The following is a 19,498-nucleotide window of genomic DNA, read 5'->3' as shown; positions in this document are numbered from 1 at the left end:
CGTTGTTCACCCCTGTCCTCCTCTCTTTAATCCTAGCAAACATTGCTGCACATTGTCTATTTAGAAGAATAGTAAAACTAAAATTACCACTCAAGCTACTCCATGATTTGAAAACTCTGATGCTCCCTATCCCTTGTCCAACCTATTGCTTGAATTATCGTTTTTGATGGACATCCTGGAAGTCTGGTCCCTAAATTTAAGAGTTTCATGGAACATTTCAGAAATAACTTTTATTGACATTGCTATTATGCAATCAAACAGAGGGGTAATCCTACAGTTTCTTCTGTAATTAAAATGCTTTCTATTTTCGTTACACCTGTGTTCTTTTTGCTGTCATCTCAGTTATCCAAGTAGCTAAATCACCTTATCATTTAGATGCCTAGCATCAGGCGTCACCCCTTCCTCCAGCCCATCAACTTTTAAATCAGATCAATCTCACCTCACCCCTGGAGACTTGAGCATGAAACCATGGTCATGGTGCCTGGGGAGGTCTCTTCCTGTGACTCAAGAATGAAAGCCAAAGCTACAAATATTTCCCAGAAAGAAAAGGAACTCTTCCTGTAGGATGAATTTATTGTCATTGCACAGAGTACAACGAAATGCAAACTTCCTGTCCATGTATTTTGAGCTGGAGGTGTTTATACACACACACACACACACACACACACACACACACACACACACACACACACACACACACACACACACACACACACACACACTAACACACACACACACACACACACACACTAACACACACACACACACACTAACACACACACACACACACACACACACACACACACACACACACACACACACACACACACACACACACACACACACACACACACACACACACACACACACACACACACAGGTGTTTTTCCCTCAGTCCCTTTGTGTCGACGTTCCATGGCCAAATGGAGTGAGTGATCAGCTCTCCTTTTGTCTTTGATGGTTTAATGCTTTCCGTGCAGAACTTTTGTGGTATCTTTTTCTTTCTGCCAGAAGTTATACAAGAACAATCTTATGATACAATAATACATTAGCGGTGAATCTATTATAGTGTTATCCCTATTTGGATTTCGAACATAAAGCATAACATTATGTCTCTATTTCTATGTCTCATTTCCTGAATAGCTTGTACGTTTCAGTGATTGATTTCGTAGTGGACAGGCGTAGAATACACCTGACAAATAGGAAACAGTGTTAGGCTATGCAGAGGTGGGAGAGTTTGTCACCCATGTCACTTTCACGGACTACAATATGTCCTGTTATATTCAAAAGAGATTATGGCTCAATCCTAGGATTCAGGAAGCACACACACTGAACCTGTTGCTAGGTAATATGAGAATAAAGATAGCCTGCCAGACAGTGTGAGACATTCTTAAGAAACGCGCTGCACTGCAATTTTCCTTCTCCTTCCATTTTTGAAACAGAAATGAATTTTCCTCCATGATGAGAGGATGGCCTGAAAATTGTGTCAGTATTATGTTGCTGTGCACTGGAAACATGTCATGTATCACAACAGTTTTTATCCAATTCTATATCCAACTGTGTCAAAGTTGGATGTGATTCCAATATATCTCTCTGCCTTTAAATTCAAAATACTATGTACCCAGGCTCTGTATGGCATCACCTCTATAAGCCATGATAGTCCAATCTGAGTGAAATCTTTCCCACAGAAATGAGCCACAGACATACTGACAGAAATAGAGATGCATGTTCTTTAAATAGTACTGAAGAGGATCTTGGCTATACCTGCATCAGGGCATTATTCCAGACTTCGCAGCCGCAAAGGCCATCCAGTATTCCTTTTTGAAAATAGATATGTATTTTTAATGTATTGCAAGTGTGTAGGTTACCGGTTCATTGTGAATCAACATCAACCATAAATAATATACCTTTTAAAACCTGACCAGTAGGAAACTTGTCATGGCTTTATGTAAACTCACACAACCTCAACAAAAACCTCGAAAAAGGAAGCGTGGGGTCTTAAATTACAACCAGATTCTTCAAATCGGTGACCCCCTCGTGGACAAAGGCCACCACAAGCTCAGCCCTGCCCCCTCACATTTACCACACACACACACACACACACACACACACACACACACACACACACACACACACACACCACACACACACACACACACACACACACACACACACACACACACACACACTCTCACACACACACACTCACACACACACACACACACACACACACACAGACACAGAGTTGTTTGTGAGGGTAGGAGGAATGAACTGACAAGAGTGCATCATGATATCACTATCACACCACATACACACATGCACATTCTCTCACATTCACACTTGCATTAGAAACACACACATAGACAGACACACACTTAGTCAACCACCACTATTGAGTCCTATTTGATGACTACCCATGAATGCTGATAACATTGTGAGACATGGACATGTGAGTATTCCGTGTACACCAGGATGTATAAATATGTCTGTGTGACTGGATTATTTGTGTGTGTGTTAGTGTGTTGTGTTTGAGGTTGTTTGTGATAAACCTGTCTCTCTGAAGGATCAGCATGGCTTTCCTGTAAATATTTGTAAGGCCAAAGTCTGTAGCCGCCAAACCAAACCAAAACAAACCAAATCATCACTGGACCTTTACCGTCAAGCCTTTCCACTGCAAAAGTCTTTTCCCCATCACTCCTGGATCTATCATGAGGCACGTGTTTGTCCTTTGGTCTCTTCTTTTGCCATTCCAAATCCACTGTTCTTTCCCTGCCCCTTCCAAGAGGATACTGACACTCTCTGGTCTGTTTTGGCATTACAGTATAACTTCAGTCATGACTAAAGTATTTGTAACAAAACAATTCTAAACTAAATGTTTCCTGTGTCCTATAAATATCCGGCCTTTGCCGCTGCCTTGCAGGCAACAATTGTATTGGTGGAGGGTAGAAAAGGCTCTCCAGTTGTATCCTGCAGTTGGCTGTTAAATGGGACATTAATAGCTCACACCACTTTTACAAACGTTATGCCTCAAGACATGACAAGGAGTGGATGTTATTGGGCTTCCCACCTTGAACTGTCTCTCTCTCCCTCACACACACACACACACACACACACACACACACACACACACACACACACACACACACACACACACACACACACACACACACACACACACACACACACACACACACACACACACACACACACACACACACACACACACACACACACACAGACACACACTTAATTGATCCTAACCTTTAAAGTAATCGCTGAACTTTTGCAGGTGTTTGGATGCAAAAAAAGCTTGTCAAAGCTGGGTCTTACAGTTTGAAGCTACCACACCCACTATCTATGTTGAAGTACCTTGAAGGAGGGTACCACATTTACAAATAAGTATAGCAGGTTAGAAATGTAGCTTTGGCATGCATATCTTCTGCTCTTATCAAAGTATGTTGGCATGACACTGAAAAGTAAATTTGGTCAGTTTGTTGTATGATACAGTGCTATGGCAAGATATAAAAGGAAGATATCGATGCTGCACTCAATAGAAAGACGATAACGTGCATGTGTAACATAACAAAACAATACAGCGTACTGCAGACCGAAATGTGTTTAGATTAATTTCAGGAGGTAGAGATAGAGTGGTGTGATAGTGGTCGAACGGGAAGGAGTGAATACGTGGGAGAGCAGCTGAAATGAGAAAGTGCAAGGTTTCCATGAGTATAAATGCCAAGGCTGAAACTGTACACCAGTTTCTTTCCTTTTATAATTCAAGGTTGCAAACAGCACTATCTAGTAATGTTTTTCCCAACTGAAAGCAACAACTTTATGGAAAGATTTGTAGCCTTTTATACTATCACCACTGATACACACACAGAGATGTGGATACACACATACGCAGTCACCAAGACACCAAATGACCGCTAACAAACATTATGAAGCTCTCTTTGTATGTGTGCCTTTCTCTCTTTCTCCTCTGCACATGTGTATGCCTTTTGCCAACCAAAGATGCTTTAAAGTTTATGCAATTTTGTATTTAATTGATCAAAATATTTAAAAAGAAACATATGTTTTGTGTGTGTGTGTGTGTGTGTGTGTGTGTGTGTGTGTGCGTGTGTGTGGGTGTGTGTGGGTGTGTGTGTACGTGTTTGCATGTGTGAATGGACTGTGGGCTTTTCCATGCTTTGAGGGCTCTGATTAAACATTAACACCACCCTACTTTATGTTAGTAACATGCTTGGCATGATCCTGAACTCTTGGTTCTTCTCCAACCACATCAACTGGTGAGGTCTATGGCAGGACTCTGAGCTGATCTAAAAATGCAAACACACATCATAAGCAAACACTCAAAATGACACACACGCACACATGCGCACACACATGCGCGCGCACACACATACACACACACACACACACACACACACACATACACTCACCAAGCTTTCTCATCCATATTCAGAGTAGACTGACTAGAACACACACACACATATTACCCTCCCTTTCACCTTCTTGGCTCTCTTTGGGAAGCACCACTTCATTGTGGTCTGTGATTATGTGCTGGTTATGGAAGAGTAATGCCACTGCAGTCCAAGGCTCAAAGACGTCAACAGCTTCACTGGTCAAAGTGCTCATTCACTTTAGTGAGTGATTAAAAGCATGTGGGAGAGGGAGCTCTCAAGAACAAGGAATTCATCTCAGTGTTGTTGATTGGGATGCAGTCTGGGGTTCTGACCTTGACCATTCACTCTATCTGTCTTCACAGGTTGTGTTGAAGGGGTCTCAAGCACATCCCCAATGGCCTTGACCAATCACCAAGTTTGTTTTCAAGAGTGGTCCTGATGCAGTGTTTAAATGCTAAGGGTGCTGACGTATTAAGTTGTGTGTGTGTGTGTCTGTGTGTCTGTGTGTTTCTTTTCCTGCAGGTGTTAAATGTTTCAGTAAGCCTTATCTTTGGTATTTCTAAACCGCCCAGGCTGCCTTTGGCACCCACTCACGGCCTTCAGAGATCTGTTCCCACCAGGATCCGAGGCACTGGAGCAGTCTAACTTAGTCTAACTCTCCATCCAATTTTAACATAATCCATGTGACTGTAAATATGCAGTAATCAGAAAACATATTGGAATACTTCCAGACTACAGCTCTCTTTCACGTGGCTTTTAACCCTCATGTTGTGTTTGCAACATGGGTACACTTGTGGTTCGGAATTAGCCAACGTTAATTAGATTTTTTGTCTTTTTTGATTTAAACTCTTCTAAAGTAATTGTCTTTAGGACAGTTTTTTTTAACAATGATATAATTTCTAGTTTTTAAGCCTTGTTTTAAGGATATTGTACAACTCAGTTTTATTCAAAATAGGGGAAATTCACAAAATATTTTAACATACATACACAACTAATGCATACACAACTAATGCAAATCTAAATCTAAATACAAAATATATTACAGTCTTGGACATTCATTTTAAAATGACCAGAGACACAACAAATGTAACAATGTTGAATTATTTGACAAAAAACCCATTAAGAATCTTACCTACTTATTATATTCATTCAGATTTATATTATTTTATCTTGATCTTGGTAGGGTGGTGAAAGTGAAGGATGTCATGAATCTTTGTGAGTCCAAGATGAAAGAATTTTTCATTTTTGACCGGAACACAACGTGCAATGACACGCACACACACACACACACACACACACACACACACACACACACACACACACACACACACACACACACACACACACACACACACAATCATACGGTAATACTTCTTCTCAGATAACAAATTCAACTATATCACAAGCACAAGACTATATACTGTATTAAAATCTGCCATGTCACACAGGTGCCCAGTACATAGAAAACAGCAAGGTCAAGGTTCAAGGTCAGGCTGTTCTGCACTGGCAGAGACATTTATGAGCTCACCTGCCTATCAACAACAGCAGGCAAGCAGGCACCACTTCAAAAGTAATCATGCCAAGCCCAAGCTTTCCCCTCATTGAGCTGGTTGTTTGGCTGTTGTTGGAAGCCAACTCTGTGGAGTTTGATCTGGCTGATGGTGCTACCGTAGGGGAGAGGGGGGAGGGGGTACATGCAGCGTGTTTCACCATGTTGGGTCAGAGTGGCTAAGTCCTGACGTCTTATGATGTCTCCCTAAGAGGAAGACAGGATCATGTATGGGGGCGGGGGATCGAAGATGGAAAGTCACAGGGACTTTGGACACTTGCCGTGGATCGGGTTGCCCCCTGGTGGACTAAGTGCTGCCCTACAGCTGTGTGAAAGTATGAAAGTGGTTAAACCAACTGTGGTAATTGTGTCCACCTGATAGTCATTTTGTATACTGGGCTATACAAGACGATAATAACCACAAAACACCCAGACATGTATGAAACATTGACGCTGCAGAGTCGGCTATTGCATGTCTTTCTGATGTCTAATAGACTAAGATAGGCTATGTGATCAATTCTCTATGGAAATTAAGCTTCTTAGCCCCGCCCATCCTTAAAGTGGATGATGCATAATGCTCACTTACAGTTTTTTACGATTGGATAAACACTAAAATCAAAAGTATTACACAATTATCAAAACCTTTACTCAAGGAGCAAAACAACGGCTCAGATTTGCACCACTATAAGCACATGTCAACATCACACTTTTTGCGAAACAATACACACAAGTGATTTGCAAAACACTAAACACACTTGAATGCTTTAGACACAGAAGTATATCAAGAGGTCACTTCCTTGCAATTCCAAAACACTGTGTCAAATTACCACACTTATGAGCCTGTCAAATAAACACAGCCATCAAGTGTGCAAACACATGATTGCTTAATTGTAGACACACCAAACAGGTTTAAGCACTATAGAAATGCAGCAGATGAGTTCATCTGTCTTCAACCAAAATGGAAGGAGTCAGAAGAAGAAGAGTGAGGGTGAGAGGGGGAATCCACAGAGGAGGAGAAGGAGGAAGAGGAAAAGGCGGAGGCCATGCCAGAGGCTGAGGTCGAGGTGGATCTAGAGGAAGAGGAAGACCTGAAGCAGGAGGAAAACGTGCTCAAAGAAGAAGAAGACCAAATTTATAAAATAAACTTGAAAGTAGGATGGGGGCCCGTATTCACGCAAGAACAAGATCGAGAGATCATAAACATGGTTTTGGCAAATAATGCTATCAGGCTCAGAGAAATTCAAGCCAACATTATCGGTGACAATGCCATTTTCAATACAGTAATGTCCATCAGGTCTCTCAGTCAACACTGGCACACATCCTACTGTAAAAAGAGATCAGGGTAAAATGAAACAACTTTTTTTGTACTGTATTTTCATTTTTTTCTGATCTTTTTTTAATGGAATTGTAACCTGTACTGGAAATATCATTTTACGTTTGTCTGATATTTGCTGAGCTTACAGTGTTATGCACACTACTGAAGTAGCATGAAAACTGGGACATGTTTTGTTGTGATTCTCCATGTTGACTGATTTGGGTATATGGAGAGAATGAAATAATATTTTCATCAGTCTGCAGCATTGGTCTTGTGTAGTGTTTGGTGAATTTATTGTATATTTGCACTTTCTCTGTGTACTTCACTTACACTACTCTAATCACTGAGAAGTAGAATTGCTAAAAGTGTTGTAGGTTTATAACAGCAGTGTGTAAGTGGTACAAACAGAATTCAGTCATATGCAACGTGTGTTTCATATGGTAACAAAATATGGTTTTGTTAAATGAGTGTATAGTTTTTACAAGAGTGTTTCATTTTGCAATGGATCTGAGGTGTTTTGCTCATTGGGTGTGTGGTTGTGCTAATTGTGTGAGGTGTATTGAAAAATAAAACAAAGCAGTCAAAATCGTGTTTAAGCAATCAAGAAAAACTGTAAAGTGTGCCTTCACCCCCATCTCTGAGCCTATAACTCCTCCCAAGTGTAAACTTGTGTGAATGATGAGGAAAAGGGAAATGAGACTCATACTCATGGATGGTGGCTGGGGGAGGTGGGCTGACAAGGCCCCAATGGTCGACTCTGCGTCAGCATCAGGTTTTGCAAAGTTCAACATGATTTTATGAATATATGATGACGTATTCAGCCATTTTAATTTTTTTTTAAATTGTAGTTTAGTCATAATTAACACCAGCATTGATGTGTTTAATCCCAATGCACTCATACTATTTAGTGTACAACTCAAAATACACGTTTAGGCCTAGCTCTTTAAATGGCAATGCTGTGTTATGGTCTCCATGTCAAGGTGTGAGATCATAGGCAACCAAAATACACCTCTCCCCCTCCCTGCTCTTTAAGCAACTTGTTGATTCGTTGGGATTGTTTATGGTCCAGTCCGAGCCACTATGTTTGTTTCCTGATTACAGGGCCAGTACTATGTACAAACACCGCAAACACTGAACAGACAACTAGATGACCATGAAGAGCAATTTGCTGAATTTGGCAAAAAGTGTATGGTACTAAAATTGTGGACTGCATAGGACTAGGCCACTCACCTGAAACGGCAAAACCTTCTTGAATGCCCCTTTTTATCTATAGGCTCCCACATGAACATGCTGAATAGAACAACGTATTCCAGTAGAACCTGTTTTGAAACGAGATAACCATTCAAATATAGAACATTTGTAATGCTTGTGTTGTGTCCGACAGAGAATAGGTCAACGATAAGCATTCGGAGTGGGTGCAATGCATTATTAGTGGGGTTCGCAGTGGGTGACGCTGCTGCAATTCGGGTACCACTCAGGGAACATGTTGAGACATGCCCGACTATTGACCTGACAGGCGCAAGCTAAATGAATCTTACCTCATACCAAGTAGCCAAGACGCGATACGGACATTCAGTCAAATTTGTCAAAAGCAGATGATAAAGGTATGCGATTTTTCTTTTCAAAAGACACTAGGCCTATGACATAATACATTAAAATAGAGAAGGAGAGGAGCGAGTGAGGTTGAGGGGTGTCACATAACAGCTCCAACTGCTGACTCACTCCACTTGCCAACGCAGGAAAGTAGCGTAATTGTGGAACATGCTGTTTACTCGAGACACGTTACCATTATTATTATATTAATTATAAACCTTTTGTAAGAGCATTTTAACATAAGCAACAACGGATTGTTTTCTTAAATGAACGTATGCTTCTCATTGTGTCACTGGTTTAGTTTAGACATATTACGTTTCTTTGTGTTTTTTATATCCGCGTCCGTATAAGGGCGTAGTGGTATAAGGTCTCTATTTTCTTTTATGCTTCATTTCGTTAGTGTTTTTGAAGCAATTCTTGAGTTTCGTTGTATCTTTCTTGTCAGTTATTATAGATCTTAAACTAAACACTGTAAATTGCTGCTCTATAGTTTGAGGAGAGAGAGAAAGCCGGTTTCATAATTTATTCATCGTATATTGACGTATGTTGACAAAATATGAGGACCAGATAATGTACTGTATGTTTGAATGTATCATTTATACAAATCTGTTATATTTATATTTATATTGCATTATTCTGATGGATCCGTAAAAAAGCTTCAGTAGTGTATTACTCTCATAGCCTCTGTGACTTGGATAATAATTGAATCTTTCTCAGGAAAAACACCATGGCTTTCACATGTATAAGGACTGTCTGGTAAATAGTAGCTATCCTGCTCTGGGAAGTTTAAGTATCTTTCAAGCAGCAGCCTAACTTAAGAAACAGATAATCCACACAACCAACTTGCCAACATGATCATTAATGTTTTTTGGTTATTTATTTCCCATCAATGAATGGTAAGAATTGTCATATCAACATTTGGTTTTCCTGCTCTGATAGGTGTGCTCAAAATGGATTGCTTTGAAAATCAGTATTATGAAAGTGGAGGATGTCATTCTTGTGTGCAGTGTTCACCAGGACAGGAACTCACAGAGGTAAATCTAAAACCTGTATTTATGCTAATTTCTTTTTTTCTTTCTTTCTCAATTTCTCTTTTTATTTAGTAAATAAAGGTATTACTGGGAGTTTGGATGATTTGGATGTTCAGCATAGGCTTTGACAATGACTAGTGGACTGGTGCTGACAGTAGCAGCAGGTTATAGAAAAGACCCAAGCTGGTGGCACTATGGGCTAGCAGACAGAGCTCAGATTGTCCCGAGTCTCTCAACCTCACTGGAGACCAATCCCACTGGCACACCCTGCACAAGTTCACACTAGTCCACAGGGAAGGCAGAAGGGGAAGAGAGAACATGAAGGGGGGGAGTGTCAGTGGAGGGCAATAGAAAATATATGGGAATGATGACAATGAAAAAAAGCATTGGGTAGGAAAATGTAAAATAGATAAGTTTCATGAACAAAGAAGAGGACAGGAGATGAAAGAAAGGCAAGAAGGGGAGTACAGTTTTAGAAAATGAGCACGAAGGAGTCAGACTAAGAGAGGGTGGAAGAGAAGTGTACCATGGCATGTTAGCTGAAGTTGAGCTCAGCCATGACCTGAAATAACACCAAACAACGTCATTGGCTGGAAGCTGGAGAATCATAAACCCTCCTCCTCCCTGCCCACTTCTGTCCCTCCTTTCTTCCATCTCTCATCCCTCTGAGGTCCAGTATGACATGGGGTGCAATGTTAGTATTTTACCGCACTAACAAATCAACGTCAAGAGATTTCTGCTAAGTAGAAATAGTCAAAAATGGCCAAAACTGCATCAAATGAGCATTACAATTTCTTAGATCAATTTTCTAAAGTTTGAGTTAAATCAATACGGTTTAAAGTAAATTAAAGTAAATCCAGTTTACCTACAGCTTTAACCTAGAATGTACAGGCAGTGCATTGCAGAAACACAACATTTTCCGACTGTATTCCTATAGGATTGTGGGTATGGGTATGGAGCGCTGGCACGCTGCCAGCCCTGTGGTGCCCGCTGGTTTAAGGAGGCCTGGGGGTCCCATCCCTGCCAGATGTGCCAGGCATGCCGGCGCGTGAACAGGAGTGAGCTGTCGCCCTGCACGCCCACCACCAATGCAATGTGTGGAGAATGCTTGCCAGGGTGAGTACACCAGAGGCCAGTCTAGGACATGTTGCCAGTAGAAACCAAATGATTCTGCTTGAAACTGTTGTTTTGTAGCCACTGTAAGTACTGTGGAATGGCTTTCTTGTTGCTATACTTACTGAAACGAGAGAAGGTCTTATGAAACGATGGATACACACACAACACAATTTGTACTCATTATACAAATTGTACTGGGGACCACTTGTGTAATGAGTAAAATTGGAGATAACTGTTAATTTCCTGTTTCTTTTTTTTTGGACTTCCTGCAGGTTTTACAGTAAGCGGCGGCTAGACGGCCAGCAAGATTTGGAGTGCATGTCATGTGGCCCTCCCCCTTTCAGGAATCCACTCTGCGGCAGTAAGCACAGTCTCCGATGTTAGCGCCGCTGCTAATGCCTAGATTTAGTCTGACACTCACATGCCCATGGCACAGACACTGCATCCTGTCGACAGTCACATCACATAGCAACACAGCATCAGTTGCTCAGAGCAGTCACATTATATTCGTACATTATATTAATACAGCAACTCCATGTATTACTATATACAGTATGTCGTTTCGTCATGGCATACCTTTATTTGTCTGCCATAGATTTTGATTGCATTATTTTAGATTTCCCAGTGAGCAACACTACAGTGTTGGAGCATGTGGAGTGTTCAGTGTATATGCACATCTTCGTTGGTGTACTTGCCGTGTTTAGTACGCCTAGGTGTAGGTGTGTTGTAAATGTAAAATGTAAATGTAAATGTAAAACCTGGTTTTCTGTTCCCATAGCTTTCGCAGCAAGTAGAGGAGTTGATGTGGAAAAAGTCTCGAGTCCAGTGGCCACACCTACCACGTTTACCACTGCTGCCACCACCTCTGCTTGTGTGGCAGTTGTTGCCATGATGTTGCTGCTGTCTGCCACTATGTTTATGTATCGCAGATCTACTTTGCTCAAGAGATTTTTCAAAGGTCTGCATGCACACACATTATGATACTCTCTTACCTAAGCTATTCTTAGCGTCTTGGTTGTGTGACACAGGGGATAGCATAAAAGGAAAAGAGGGACTCCCTAACTTTTGTTAACATTGACTTTTGTTTCACAATAATGTCATTGCTTTGAATTGGGTTAATTTATAAAACTTGCAATTCACAGAATACAGTCTTTTTGTGGTGTGACTAGCAGACAGAACTGTAGAATCTATTTAGTTCTCTCTAAAGGTTTTACTGAGTCTTTGTGCGTAGCAGGTGGGTTTTATGTATAGACTGTATACATCCACATTTTAGGTATGTGAATGAAAGAGATAAAGTGACACCAAAATACTGAATGAATACTGAATACTGTAATTTCTCTCCTAGGCTGCCTGATACCACACAGCTGCAGTCACGATGACACAGAGGCCCCTTCTGCCACCGCGGAAACACAGTGCACTCTGACCCAGGAGGAAGAAGAACAGATCTCAGGTGTTTGAGGAGCAAAAGACTCTGAGTTGTTTACTAATTTAATGTTTAATTTCATGTTACTAATTTAATGTTGCTTTTTCATTAAATCTATTCTCAGTTGATTTGTACAATTGTTTATAATTACTGTTTGCATTTGCAGTGTTCTAAAATTAGAGGTTATGATTCATGACTGAATCATCAGCTCATGGGTTTCTAAATAGGTTTTATCTTTTAAAATTGCTTGTGTTGGCATTAACGACTTTTCTTTGGGAAAGACTTGTTTGCTCCATAACAAGCAAAATCATGAAGAACATGTTTTAGTGTAGAGCTGTATTTGTACACTGTGTGTGTGCGCGCGTGTGTGTATGCACATGCACATACGCATGCATGCATATTTGTGCATTTCTACTTTTATCTGTGGGTAGTTGCTCTAATAAATGAAGGGCTGGATAAATGACTACATTGATTTGCAAACAACTGAGAGCTTTGTATACAACCATTTATATTGAGATGGTATGGATTTTAAATGAACATAAAATACACACCTGACTAACTTTAACCCCTTCCTTAATCAACCTAGGTATGATACCAAGGCAAACAACCAGTGACAAGAGATCAGCCAACAACGAGGAGGACTGCTGCCTCCCTGCCATGCCAGCGGTGCTCTCTGACCCAGGTGTCTGCGAGTCGTGCACTCTGCGCCAGTCCGTCAGCAGTGACTGCTCGTCTGGGTTTGCCTCCCAGCCATCCTCTGGGCTCCCCACACCACTGCCCACGAGCAGAGACCTCGCTGCGCCGGCGCTCGCCACAGGGGGGCACCACTGTGCCTCAGAGGAGGGCTCCGGGTGGATGCAGAGGCGGCGCCACGTTCCTGTGGAGTGCACGGAGCTGGACATCCATGATTCTTTCCACCCCGAGCTGGACAGCGATGATTTATTCCCCCCCGATACAGAGCTCCACACCTCAAAAGGGCCAGGTTTAGGGCCTGGGGACGACGAGCCATCCTTGGACCTGTACTCCTCCGTGCCCTCTAACATCAGCCTGGAGCTGCATGTCTGTTCGGAGACGGGCAGGCCCAGCACAGAAGAACCCAGGTCACTCGATGTGCGTCAGGTGAGAGAGGGAAGGAGAGATGAGAGGGATGTGGAAATGGATAGAACAGTGGTTCCTGCAGTTGCAGTGAGTATTTTTTTTTCTTTAAGCAGAATTACAGCCTTTCAAGTTGAAATACATAATTTAACATACATATAAGATAGCTACTAAAATCTCCATCTAGCCGAATTTCAATCCCTCAACTATAATAAGTATGCAGTGTTAAGCATGTAGTGTTAGGGCTCCCGGCAGGGAATCCATGTCATTTTTGCCCCCAATTTCCTCTCTCAATTTGAGACCTGAAAATGACTCAGCTGACAGCCATAAGGCTCACATTGAGGCTTTCATGTTGCTTGGCAGCTCAAGTTTTAACTAGTTGGAAGTAATGTCATCTTCCACATCATTCTGCTAGAGCCTGAATAGTTTCACTCTTGCGCGACCACCATGTATCACTTAGCCAGATATTGGAGACATGTCACTGAGGGGGGGTGCATTCTTATCTCATTCATATTGTGTTGTTTTCTGTTCACACTGTATCCTCATTTTGAAACAGCAGTCTTTATTGAGCTGTTGCTTCCGCTGCCCATAACAGCAGGTCTGCTGAGTCTGAAAATAAAAGAGATATTCCAAGAAATATTTAAAAACATCTTTTCTTTTCCTCCAGACTCATACTCACTGGTACTGAGATCAACACTAAGCTGAGGTGGTTTCTTTTTGTCATTCACAGATGCCCAACATCTTCAATTTAGTTCAAAGGAGTTGTGCCATCATGCAAGGTAAGCCAATAAAACAGACAATTTCAGCTCAGTTTAAATGTCCTTGATTGCTCTGCACTTTATCACCTCTGCCACTGTTGTCAGCCGTAGAAGGTATTTCTACTGCCATTTTAGTTTGAAACGTCTCTTAGTCTTGACTGAAAGGCCTTGTCAGACTGTTTAACTTAGTCACCTCTGCCACTCTTGTCAGACGTAGAAACAGCATGAAGTGTTTATCCCGTAATTTCAGGTTTTAGTTTTATTCTTGGCTGAGAGGCCTTGTCAGCTGCACAATGTCTATATAGACAGGAAAGGCACTGCACATTGAGTCTGAATGTCCACTCAAACACCTTTTATTCTAGGGTGAGAGGCCTTGTCAGCTGCACAATGTCTATATAGACAGGAAAGGCAGGGGTGGTGAAAGACTAGTGTTTTCCAAGGGCAGTTGCGTCCCTGCTGTCACTTCCAGGGCTTCCTTGGGGCTTGCGGCCAGGGGCTTTAGGCCCGACGATTACCCCTGGGCCAAGCAGGGCTAACAGGTGTGTCAAGGTGAAAGACGGGGTTAGCGGAGTCAGGTAAGAGAGGCTCAGCGCCAAAAGAAGTTAGCTAGTCAATACGAAATCACCTACAAGCTACCAAATAACCTTAACAGATAATTAAAAAACGGAGAATCATTGGAGCTGGTCAGCACGCAAGATCAGGTCTGTACTTAATATTTGGGCTAATAAAAATGTGCAATGGTAGCTTGATCAGGTAGAGGAGAATGAACAACCAACACGATTGTAATACTACCAAGGTACGCATCATTTACAATCCAAATCTGTTGCCCTGGCTGTGTGACAGGCTATATACATGGTGCATGTCATGATCCACAAATCTCAATATATTTTTACATATACGTATATCTCCATAACTTTACTTATGTAAACAATTGAGACTAGCTTGCTACGTAACGTGATCTATGTCTATAGCTGGCTTATGTTAGAGTCACGTCTTCAGACTGCCTGTGATATGGGTTGCTACACTATTCCAGTACCCTACATGACAGTTTTAAGGAATAGAGGAGTCTGACAAATCTATTTACCGTATTAAGGATATGCTTTATTTTAGTGTTAACTGTACATTCCACAAAATGAAGATAAGAAACAGCACTTCAGTTTCCATTATATTCCTTTTGCTAACTTATTTCGTAGGTCGTAGGTGCCTGGCATCCAGACTTTATCGAATGATATCTGAACTTCCCACTCGCTTGTGAAATGGTTAATTTACATTATATATTTTTGGGCAATACTGCAGGGCTATAGGCCCGATAGTAGAAACATAAATGTTTTTTTGTTCTCACACTTGAGGCCCCAGGCCATTAGCCCCGATTGGCCCAAAGATAGCCCTAGCTCGCACTGGCCCAACAGTGGAATCACAGCTATAGAGCCCCTCCTGAAAGCAAGGTGAAAGGTCAACCTAACATGGACAAATCTATATAGGCTCTCTGGTATGACAGTTCAGATACACAGCTGGCAGCAGAAAAAATAAATGTGTGCTTTCTAGTGGGCTGTCCATTTGCGACATTCTTGAGGGTATACTTGTGTTACTGGATTAGATACAGGTACTGTATATCTTTCTTATGCACAGAGGGAATAAAATGGAAGTAATGTGGCTGACATTTTAGCTATCTAAGCTCGCCTTCTCGCCAGCCTTAGGGTTTGACTCTGTTCTGTCTTTGTTCTCTCTGTTAGGCGTGCCTCTAAGCGATCTACCAAAGCTGCTGGTGCACAGTCTGGCACAAAGGCTGGATCCGGTGTTTCCTGGAGTGCAGAGCTACCAGCAGGTGGCCCGGTGTTTGGGGGTGCCTGCGGAGATCGCCCGAGGCCTGCAGGGGTTTGAGCACGTCTTCCACTACCTCTCCTCCTGCACGCTGCTCACTGTGCCAGACTTGCTGACGACCCTCCATCAGCTTCAGAGACTGGACACCCTCGTGCTGTTGTGTGAACACTGCACTCTAAGTCTGAATGCAGAGACTGGACACCCTTGTGCTGTTGTGTGAACACCGCACATTGAGTCTGAATGCAGAGACTGGACACCCTCGTGCTGTTGTGTGAACACCGCACATTGAGTCTGAATGCAGAGACTGGACACCCTCGTGCTGTTGTGTGAACACCGCACATTGAGTCTGAATGTCAAACACATGCAGCCCAGGAGGAGGAAGTCCTATGGCAAATATATGAACACAGTTTTGAGTTTACAGCTAGCATTAAAGATATAAAGGAAAACCACTAATAGAGTAGAGACAAGGTGGTTTAAAAAAGTTAAATCAGATCTACACAGGTTGGTCTTGTATGTGACTTTTTTTCTGTCATTTTTTATTGTATGTTTTTTATTTATTCTAAGACTACTTGATTGTGAAAAAAAGAAAACATATTTTTCTACCGAGGATCATGTAGATGATCCAATGATAAAGATTTTCTTGAGTATATGACATGGTTATCTTTGCCAGTTGCAAATGTTTGATGGAATTCAATGCTGGATTAAGACATGCATCTTTTTTTTATTTTTTACTGATACATTTTTTACCGAGCATTCTTTCAGGGAAGCTTTTGGAAAATACGGCAAATGCTCTTGTGTTCCTGTTATACACCCAAAATAAATGTCCCTTTTAAAGACCCCCTCAAGTTTTGAACCTTGTTAACATGGCCATATGTTTCTATCTTTGCTTTCCTCCCTTCCTTCCTTTTGTTATGTCCTAGCCCCTCCATGAAGGAAACTGTTGGGTTTCAACTGTTGGGGGAAATTGTTGGGTGCTTCTGTCATGGACTTTAGGCGACACACAAGACGCTCAGGAGATGGCAGTTTATTTGAAGAGCCAAAGCCAGGGGAACAGGGAAATAACGGGGACAAAACAAAAGCAACACGGGATACAAAAGCTCAGAAGATATAAAGTCCAAACGGGAACGCACAGAAGATGAGATTCAGGAAAAAGATCAAAACACAGACGTTAAGCACAACAACTAAGGGTAAGATCACGTGAGGCAGCAGCGCTGCCCAGAAGTATAGAGATCCACCGGTCTGAAGTGGTATCGTCAGGGTAGTAGTCCTTCGTGATGCGAGGTCACACAACGAGTGAGGGGAGTGAAAGGTTAAAATACAGAGGTGACAGATGTGCGTGATTAGTACTCCGGTGATGGGATTGAGGTGCGTGAGTTGAAGTTGAAGGGGGCGTGGCAGAAGCGTAGTCCAGCGCTGGTGTGACAGCTTCAGTAATGAGCCGAATAATTCCGTACTATTTTCATTAACCTCTCAAACCAAATCCATGTCTCATCCACATGTGGTATGATGAAAAGAAACACATTTTCAGAAGGCTTTAAATAGTTTACATTTTTTTTAAGTTTTTTCTAAAGCAACCATTCTGATGTTCTACTTGAAGAATGACATGGGCGAGACAAATAAGCCTAACAAAAGGAAAGGACCAATCCTAGACAATTCTGACCACACATCAATTTGCAGTAGATGTATGTTGTGACATGTATCTGGTATTTTTCATTTTCCCCTTACTACCCCAAGCTTGCTCTGAATAATGACATATAGTTTGACTTTCTAGGAAAATCTGCGAATCAAATCAAGTGACAGATGAGCTTAGTATATAAAAAGGAGGCAGTAGGTTAAGTTTATGATTTTCAGTTTCACATCCATACTGAGGCAAATCAAGTTGTTTTATGTAGCACATTTCAAACCCAGAGGCAAGTCAATGTGCTTTTAATGAACAGTTAAAACTGAGAATATACAAAAAACATTAATTTGTAGTTTATAATGCCTCCATTTTTCAAAGTGTAACGCTGAAAACTGAGAACTGTCATGAATAACAAAGTCAGAGTTTAAACATAAGACATTTATTTTTTCCATTAAAAAGAATATACCCTTCAATGTATTCTTTCACTGTTGCCATCAATTGACAAAAATAATGCAAATAGAAATCACAACATTGACATCTGTGAAGACATTAACAATGGCACATCAAGATGATGAAATCTAACACAAAATTATCTAATCACTAGTCCTTGTGTAAAACAGGTTGAAAATAAATCAGGCAATTTGTTCTTTCAAGTAATCAAAGTAGAGTCAGTGATTATCCACAGCAGGCAAAGACATGCTAGTAATTGCTTTACTACACTCTTCTTTCCTTTCTTCTATCAATTACCCAGTCCATCAATTCACACTAATTGTTCACCTTTTTTATGTCAGCCTTCTCTGACTTTACAGTCATCTATCCTCCCTTCCATCTTATTTCCTTATTTTTCTTCCATACCATGTCTATATCTTCCACTCTACCCACCGGCCATTTTAACATCTCCTTCCTCCCCTCTGTCAATCCTCTTTCCTACTTTCACTCATTCTCTCTCACTGTAGAACCTTCATCCACTTGTTTTTTCTATCCCTCTCCAACTCCTTTTTCTCACACTGTCCATCTCTCTGTATCACTCCATTTTCTCTCCTGCTTGCCAACTTTGCTCTCTCCACTTTTATCTCTCCATCCCACTATGCTGTATCGTCTCTCCTTTTGTATACCTCAAATAAATGAAGCCAGTCACTTAGCTCCCTCTCTCTCTTCCTGTCCCTCTTTTTCTCTTTCTGGCTCATCTCGTCTTTCTGACACGCTTTCCACATCTCTGTCTATCACTCAATTTTCTCTCCTTGTCATCTTCACTGTCTTCATGCTTTAGTCCATCTACTCACTTTTTCTCTATCTTGACTACTTTCAACTCCAGCATATAAAGCAAAGCATTTAGCTCTGTCTCTCTATCTCCCTTTCCTTCCTCTCTGACACAAAGGAACCACAATAACTTTTCTTGGAATGGCCTCGTAACCACTATGACAACCCTAGCAACCAGCATAGCAACACCTACTTTAATGACATCCCTGAATAAGTTACATAGGAATACAACAAATAAAGTGAGTCTTTAACGATTCTATTTGTACACCTTCAAATAATTTTTCCGAAGATTAACCATTGGAAATAATTTTTTTATATGTTATTCGTGTGGTTGTCATTTGTCTTTGTGCAAAGGTTCATAATGAGTGAATGACAGGAAATATTGGTTGCTGTGCATTCATTTAAATTTACAGTAGATTTTTCTCCAAACCAGATTTTCTGTTAAGACAATGATTTTCGCTAATTTCTCTTGATTGGATGCACTAAATCTAACAACTGACCCATTTTAAA

The 19,498-nt window shown here is 41.3% G+C and overlaps 1 protein-coding gene across 3 annotated transcripts; it reads left to right on the top strand.

The window, feature by feature from the left end:
- Positions 1-8,580: 8,580 nt before the first annotated feature.
- Positions 8,581-16,945, top strand: eda2r (ectodysplasin A2 receptor). 3 transcript variants are annotated; one of them, XR_006152537.1, is made up of 10 exons: positions 8,581-8,874; positions 9,803-9,897; positions 10,832-11,010; positions 11,283-11,371; positions 11,789-11,968; positions 12,356-12,460; positions 13,020-13,618; positions 14,259-14,307; positions 16,020-16,391; positions 16,447-16,945. XR_006152537.1 is itself a non-coding variant. In XM_031572003.2 (9 exons), the coding sequence occupies exons 2-9, from the start codon at positions 9,814-9,816 to the stop codon at positions 16,325-16,327; spliced, it is 1,527 nt and encodes a 508-aa protein (XP_031427863.1). In that variant the 5' UTR covers positions 8,582-8,874; positions 9,803-9,813; the 3' UTR covers positions 16,328-16,945. The 3 variants fall into 3 exon arrangements, 2 of the variants coding, with proteins under 2 accessions (XP_031427863.1, XP_031427862.1); XM_031572003.2 differs by having other exon boundaries at positions 8,582-8,874; positions 13,020-13,552; positions 16,020-16,945; XM_031572002.2 differs by having other exon boundaries at positions 8,582-8,874; positions 16,020-16,945.
- The last annotated feature ends 2,553 nt before the right edge of the window (positions 16,946-19,498 follow it).

Source organism: Clupea harengus, chromosome 8 (genome assembly GCF_900700415.2).
Source record: "Clupea harengus chromosome 8, Ch_v2.0.2, whole genome shotgun sequence".
Classification (NCBI taxonomy): domain Eukaryota; kingdom Metazoa; phylum Chordata; class Actinopteri; order Clupeiformes; family Clupeidae; genus Clupea; species Clupea harengus.
The sequence above is the reverse complement of the archived record's forward strand: the minus strand, read 5'-3'. Positions and strand labels throughout refer to the sequence as shown.